This window comes from Corylus avellana, chromosome 2 (genome assembly GCF_965113065.1).
Source record: "Corylus avellana chromosome 2, dhCorAvel1.hap1.2, whole genome shotgun sequence".
NCBI classification, from domain to species: Eukaryota; Viridiplantae; Streptophyta; class Magnoliopsida; order Fagales; family Betulaceae; genus Corylus; species Corylus avellana.
The window spans coordinates 32070426-32078775 of NC_142491.1; the positions used below are offsets into that span (position 1 = coordinate 32070426).

The 8350-nt window shown below is 35.8% G+C and overlaps 1 protein-coding gene across 1 annotated transcript; it reads right to left on the minus strand.

Moving 5' to 3' along the window:
• Positions 1 to 5639: 5639 nt before the first annotated feature.
• On the minus strand, positions 5640 to 7975 carry LOC148587625 (zinc finger BED domain-containing protein RICESLEEPER 2-like). Its single transcript, XM_088512730.1, has 2 exons — positions 5789 to 7975; positions 5640 to 5687 (listed from the first exon to the last, which is right to left on the minus strand). Exons 1-2 carry the CDS (start codon positions 7973 to 7975, stop codon positions 5640 to 5642), a joined length of 2235 nt encoding a protein of 744 aa, XP_088368856.1.
• Between the last annotated feature and the right edge of the window lie 375 nt (positions 7976 to 8350).

Sequence of the window (8350 nt, forward strand, 5' to 3'; positions counted from 1 at the left end):
CTCTAATTTCTAATGACATGCAGTGTTCAAAAAGTTAAACACACTAATGACATGCAAACCACAGTTATGATGTAACTCATGCCCAATCAACAACATAGCATAATTTTTTTTTTTTTTTTTATTGACAAAATAAACAGATAAAAACAAACAAAAAGACACAAACAAACAAAAAGACAATGTGTTTGTCCACACCCCCAAACTTAAATGACACATTGTCCCCAATGTAGCAAGAGACACAATACCGTAGGATGCGGAAACTCGAGTGTGCAAAGGCCAGGGCGTCCCCCAGACTTGAACACCAAAACACCTGTCAAAATCTAGCAGCACTATTTTCTCATAGAAACAAATATCAAAAGATTAATTGCTGATAGAAATAAAAAGAAAATGACACAAAATGAAATGACAAAAAGGAAAAGAAATCAAAATAAAGTGCTGAAAATAAAAAGAAAGAAAGAATACCACACTTTCCTCGATCATTTGGGTGTCCAACCAATCCCTTCCATCCTTTCTTCTTAAGAATTTGATATCCCTCTGGAAGGATGTTTTGCCGTCTCAGGTAGCCTAGTTGCTTGCTTCGAAAGATCTTCTTAGGAACATGGTTCCTAGATTTGTGACCTTGTGTGCATAGATCCTTGAGAATTTTAGCATGAGACGGCTCTTTGAGACATTGAAGAACTGAAGGTTGGGGTTCATGAATTGTCTCAAGAGGGATTTTGATGAAGGAGTGAGCTTCAGTACTCACTCCCTTGTCACTGGACAGATTTGGAGTTGATGGGGGCTCAATGTGATCAACCTGCTCCTCTTTTTCTTTCTCCTCCTGATTACCCACAATGAAAGGCTTAGCTGCTAATGAGGGTGAGTTAGGGAATGATATCTCAGTGGTTTTCCCATTTTCAATTCGCATCTTAGGAGTGGAGTCCAATAAGGCATCAGCTTGCTCAAATAACTTGTCAAGGTCTAGGTCACATCCAAATTGAGCAAAGCACTTTCCCAATGGGTCCTCTAGACTTGTCTCATCAACAGTCTCCTCAACAATTTTCTCTCTCCTAATTGGGGTGGTGGCTTTGACATGCTCATGATAAGGATTGCTAAAATCATCCTCATCAATCATGTAGTGCCTTTCAGCCATCAACTGACTTTGAAGCTCTTCTTCCTCTATTCTAGTGAGTTCAGCAACTAAATAACCAAGCTGTTCATCCAACTTTTCAATTGCTTGAGTGTTGGCCATGGCTGCATTCTTCACTTCATTTATGGCTTGGGAGTTGACCATGGTGGCATTTTTAAGCTCTTGCAAGGTTTGGCCATTAGACTGTATGAACTCTTTGAGGGTGTTTTCCAATGATAAATCTTGTGGAGGATAATTGCAGGGTGAAGGGGTAGAGGATTGGTTGTCGAACTGCGGATATTCAGGATGGTGCAGTTCATCAAATTGGGGAGCATAATTTCCCGTAGCATTAGCTTGCCACGAGAAATTAGAATGGTTGCTCCAATCAAGGGTGTAGCAATTGAAATTTGATTCAGACCCCAAACTGGAGAAATTGGTGTTCATCTGCTCATGTGAAAAATTGGAAAATTGTCCCCAAGATGGACAATTACCTGAACTATGATAAGGGTTAGAGCAGTATGAACATGGTCCATGTGGGTGAAAATGATGAGGATGGTTGGAAAAAGCGGGTGTCCTACAACTAAGGGTAGCGTTAAAATTACCTAAAGGAAAATTCATGCTTATCCTCACTCTTTAAACAAAGCACACTTCCACATGAAACATTAACCAAAATTTTTTTTTTTTGGATTTTTTTTTTGGTTTTTTTTGGTTTTTTTTTTTAAAAAATAAATTAGACAAAAATACCAAAAATTAAAAACAAAAAATCAAAACAAAAACTCACAAAACGGACCAAACATAAGTTTGGCAAAATTCAAGGTGCTGGCCCGTTTTGGTGTAGTCTGCAAAGGTGCACTCGAGCGCAAGTGATGTGCGATCGAGCGTACATGGGCGTGGGGTGTGCGCTCACGCGCACCTGCGGAAGTGTCGAGCGCAGGCACGCGGGATGCTTGCTGCGTTAGGCTTGAATGCGCTCGAGAGTAGGTGATGTGTGATCAAGCGCTTTGGCAGGGACTAGTTCCTTCGGCAGAGCTGCAACAGAAACAACAAAACCAAACAACTTTTTCTCTTTTTTATTTTTTTATTTTTATTAGTAACTATAAACAGAAACAAATAAAAAAAATAAAAATAAAAGGCAACAAACTGTAAAAAGAAAATAACTAGTAGAAAAATAAAATCAATTTAAACAAAAATCAATTTTCACAAACAAACAAATCCCCGGCAACGGCGCCAAAATTTGATGTACAAATTTAATTGTACTCGCAAGCGCACGAGTCGTGTGCAATATAGTGTGTGTGCAAGTGCGAGGTCGATCCACAGGGAATTGTGTTTGTGAAATTTAATTTCTATCTAAATCAATTATATCTTAACCTAGTTCCGAATGATTTTGATCTTGAAAATAAACTAACATAAACTAAATAAAATAAAAATAATCAAAAGATAAACGACTAAGGTTTTAGAATTCACCTCACCAAATCAAAGCATACATTCTTATGTTTTCATTCATGCATCCGACAAACAATTAAACCCTATATATGTTCTATTGTTTTTTTATAAACCAATTGAATCATTCGATGAATCCATCTCTATTACAAATCACAACGAATATCCAATTGAGATCCATTGTATCCGTAAATCACAATGGATATAAGTCTCAATCAAATCATTTGATGTATCCGTTGGATGAAACACAACGAATATCCAACATTTTTGTGATTTATAAACAACAATCAATCATAATTTTGTCACACAATTGAACTGAAACGAACATACATTACATTAAACGACGGATTTGTACGAACGAAACATAAAAATATAAAACTAATCAATGGTGAGGCTTCATCTTCAACCTTAGTTGAAGAATTAGCCTCTCATGACAAAAGAAATCATAAAGAAACTAAATTACTTCATTAAAATTAAAAACTTACAAAAGAATTTGAGTTCCAAGTTACAAAAACCCAGAAAACACGGAAAGCAACCAAGAACGGCGCCCCCGGCGCGTCTTCGTCTGATCCCCCCTCAATTGTGAGGCTTAGAGGTCTATTTATAGAGCTTAAGAGAGTCCTAGAAGCCCTAGTAATCCTAAGAATTTCGGAGATCTAAGTCCAAGCCCAATTAGGTTAAAGAAAACCTAAGCCCAAATCGGAATAGGATTCGCCCAGAATTGCGGTCCTATCTTGCGGCGTGATTTTGGCCTTGCGGCGCTCCGAATTGGGAAAATGTTATTTCACAATCAATTGTATAAATTTGAGTTATCTTTCCAATGCCGCTTGAATCACCTCATTCGGATATCTGAGCTGAAAGTTATGGCCAAAATACCGAGACGTATTCAGAATCCAATTTTGCATCCAATCCGATTTGACTTCAAATTGAGAAATTCCGAATTAATCCTTTCCTTTATTTGATTAAACTTTAACCATGATTGGTTAAGTTTAACCATATCTTCTAGATCTTCCCAATTTGCCCTTTAAGCTTGGAATTTTTCCAGAAACGCTTTATTTTCTTCCAAAAGCCTATAAAACAAAGAAAATACAAAAAGGAAGTAAAATGGCCTAATTAACCAAAACTAAAGGATTAAAACATGCAAGTTAAGGACTGAAAATATGAATATTCTAGCACTTATCAATTAGAGTAATTAGTAAGTATTCAAAACTGAGATGAGTAAATGCACATAAAATTAAACATTGGAAAATGAGGATATCAGGAAACAATATGTGTGATGTGTTCCACTTGCAGTTGACACTGACCAGCCTGGCCGTGACCCACACCCACACTGCAATCCATGTAAAATACTACCAATGTAAAATTCAGGACAAATATAACTTACAAATTACAATAGCATTAAAGCAGAAATTAAAAACACCTAAAATTACAAGCTTAGACAATTATATTAGGGCCTTACAAATCTAGCAACTTCAAATTGAGGAAAACAAGTAATCTCAACAGATAGCAGCAGCATAAAACAAATTAGAAATTGAGTCACAAGCCTGTTAAGCCACAAACATATAGCAGAAGTAGTAACATAAACCAGTGCATCAGGTAATTTTCCAAGTTAATTCCAACTGCCAAGTACAAATCAGGTAATTCCAAATGCCAATTACAAATCAGGTAAGATTCACTATAAGTCTATAACAAGTTATATCCAAGACAAATTGTCAAATAGTACCAATGTAAAATTCAGGACAAATATAACTTACAAATTACAATAGCATTAAAGCAGAAATTAAAAACACCTAAAATTACAAGCTTAGACAATTATATTAGGGCCTTACAAATCTAGCAACTTCAACTTGAAGAAAACAAGTAATCTCAACAGATAGCAGCAGCATAAAACAAATTAGAAATTGAGTCACAAGCCTGTCAAGCCATAAACATATAGCAGAAGCAGTAACATAAACCAGTGCATCAGGTAATTTTCCAAGTTAATTCCAACTGCCAATTACAAATCAAGTAATTCCAAATGCCAATTACAAATCAGGTAAGACTCACTATAAGTCTATAACAAGTTATATCTAAGACAAATTGTCAAATAGTACCAATGTAAAATTCAGGACAAATATAACTTACAAATTACAATAGCATTAAAGCAGAAATTAAAAACACCTAAAATTACAAGCTTAGATAATTATATTAGGGCCTTACAAATCAAACAACTTCAAATTGAAAAAAACAAGTAATCTCAACAGATAGCAGCAGCATAAAACAAATTAGAAATTCAGTCATAAGCCACAAACATATAGCAGAAACAGTAGCATAAAGTTATAAACCAGTGCATCACAACTAATCTCAACAGATAGCAACCACAGAATCATAAGCATAATTGCATAATTGCATAAACTAGTGTATGATGTCTTTCCCAACTAATCACAACTCAGTAGCATAAAGAAAAAAATATGATATTTATAAGCACATTTTTTAGAGATTTTCAGGTATATAAAATGCAACAACTTAAAAATACCAAACTAGTAGTAGTAACAAGCATATGAAAATGTGGCAGCTTTTAACGAAGTTTCTTAAAAGCGGAGACAAGGAGCCAACGAATGAATAATCACTGCAAACACAAACAAACAAAAAATATTGTTAGCAAATTTTTACTCCCTTGCATTTAGTTAGTCAAAGACACAAAGTCTTTGACCTTTAATAAACGAGTCAAGGGAGATTCAAATAATCAAATTTTCAAATAAAATTTTTGCTGCAAAATGAAAACAATTAAATGAACAAGGAAGAAAGATATTACCTCAGCAGGCTCAAATGATCAAGAGAGTTTCCAACAAAAGTACAATATGGCACATTGGCACTTAAACATTTCAAAATAAAACATAGTTATCAAAATACAGACTTAATAAGCAAAGGGAAACCGAATCCAAACATTTCAAAATAAAACATAGTTATCAAAACATAGACTTAATAAGCAAATGGAGACTGAAACCAAAAATGAAGTGTTCAAATTACAGACTTAAAGAAGTAAAGGACTGAAATAGATTGTGAATTGTAATAGTAATACACTCCCTGTCTGAAATTCTGCATCACATCACATTCAGGTAGTTGAAGTTGTAGTTGTAGGCAACTCCACTTCAACCAATTTCTATAAAAACAAACACAAATTTAATATGGACAGTTCATACATAAATAAAATTTAGTAAAACTCTAAATAGTCTAAATACATAAATTGGAAACAAAACTTACATCACCAGCAGATTTTCTCTTGATGCCATGAAGTGCTCTCACCCAATCTGAACCACATAAGAGCATCTGAACAGTGTTAGGGGATAATGATGCTCTATGGGGTTCAATAACCCTACCACAAGCACTGAAGGAGGATTCAGAAGCAACTGTGCTTATGGGAATAGCCAAGATATCCTTTGCCATTCTAGACAATATACGGTACTTCAAGGCATTGCATTTCCACCATGCCAAAGCATCAAAATGTGTTTCCATATATACTCCATTCTCATTCTTACCACAAATGTAAACATCCTCTTCAAGATAAACATCCAAATCTGTTTTAATGGGCCGGATGATGTCACTACTTCTTATATGGTCAGCAAACCTTGATCGACCTTCAGAAATTTTAGACACCACATCTCCAACAATTGCACTTGAGGAAGAACAAGGAACATTTACTTGGGCAAGTTGGGCAGTTTCTTGCAATATACAAGCCGTATGGGCAGAAACATATGACTCAAATAACTCTTTGAGAACTGCCAACACATTGTTAATATGACTACAAGCATCGGTCAAAGGATAAATGATAGGGAAACAGAAATTGATCAACTTCATCTTGTATCTAGGATCCAAGACAGCAGCTATGGACATCAACAAATTGCTATCACCCCAATACTTATCAAATTTGTCAATCATCCTACTTGCCATTGACCTCATGTACTCATTCCTATCATCACACTTGATCATCAAAACTTCTTTCATCCTCCAAACCTCAGGTAAATACAAATTTGCAGTAGGGTACTCACTACCAGAAACAACATTGGTTACATCATTGAAAACTGACAAAACCTGGTTCATATTGCCCACCATTTCCCACTGTTCTGGAGTTACAACCCACTGAAATGCTTGCTCAACTCTATGGTACCTAGGGAACACTTCTTTAAACTTAATTGTAGTGTCCAACATCAAATAGGTGCTGTTCCAACGTGTCGGAACATCTAAAATCAGCTTCTTACAGGGCAAATGCAATCTCTTTGCTATCTCACTAAACACATTCAACCTACTTTCAGACGCCACAATATATTTTATGCCCTGCCTAACATCATCTATAATACCCCTAACTTCAGCAAGCCCAGATTGCACCAACAAGTTTGTAATGTGTGCACAACACCTAACATGAAACAACCTACCCCCAACCAACAAAGCATTCTTCAACTCAAAATCATCTTTTATAATTCTAATTGCAGAATCATTAGCTAAAGCATTATCAACAGTAATGGTATGAATTTTATCCTTAATTCCCCAATCAGAAAGATAATTCCTTAATGCATCAGCAATCACGACACAAGAATGTGGAGGAGGTACATTGCAAAAATTTAAAATTCTTTTTTGGAGGCACCAAGTTGAATCCACAAAATGGCAAGTCACCACCATATATGACACTCTTTGACAAGAGGTCCACATATCGGTGGTGATGTTCACCTTGTCAACTAATTTCAAAAGTGTTCTCAGCTTCCTTTTTTCATTTTGGTAAGTGGTAATGTAGTCATTCCTAACGGTTGCACGGCTTATTTTTTTCCAGTGGGGTGTGCAGGCCCTCATGAACTTATTAAAAAGTTCATGCTCCATCATATTAAAAGGGTACTCGTGAAGTAGCACCATATGAGAAGCAAGTTCCCTAACCCTACTCTCTTTGTAACTAAAACTTGTCAAACTTCCCACACCATCATTGTCACTGCTAGGCTCAAATGACAGAGTACTTTGCTTTTTAGAACTACTAAACTCAACATATCTTACACATGAAGTCAAATGCCTATTTAGGGTTGAGGTAGTACTAGATTTTCCAACATCAAACAATCTCTTACACCAATTGCATTGTGATTTTTTAACCCCCACTATTGTAACTGAAACAAAGTCATTCCAGATTTTGGAAGTCTTTTGCCTTTCCCTCTTTTGATATTGTCCATTCTCACTCAGGCCACTTCCATCCACATCCCCATCCCCAGCAGCTGCCGCAGCCCTAGCCCCAGCCCCATCACCAGCCCCATCCCCACAAACAGCAGGACAAACAGTGTTAACAGGTTGGCTTGGGTTATTTTCAGTGCTACCAGACTCAACAGATACAGGTGTAGGGATCACAGTATGTGTATCATCAAGTACATCAACTTCAATACCTTCCAATTCCATAGACTGACTCGTAATCTCCATAACTGTTAATTAAAAAATTTAATTGATGAGCAACTTCAATCTTTCTATGTTCAAATTTTAAAGATGGCAAAATTTTACACACAAATAATTTATAGTTGTTCTAACCCAAACAGCAAACAGGAAAATAATTCATAGTTGTTGTATCCCTAAATAGAAAACAGGAAAATAATTCATAGTTGTTCTAACCCTAAACAGAACATAGGAAAATAATTCATAGTTGTTCTAACCCTAAACAGAAGACAGGAAAATAATTCAAAGTTATTCTAACCCTCAACAGAAAACAGAATGCATTTGTATCCATAGTTGTTCAAACCATAAACAGAAAACAGAAAAATTAGTTGAAATATTTGTTCAAACCCTAAACAGAAGACAGGA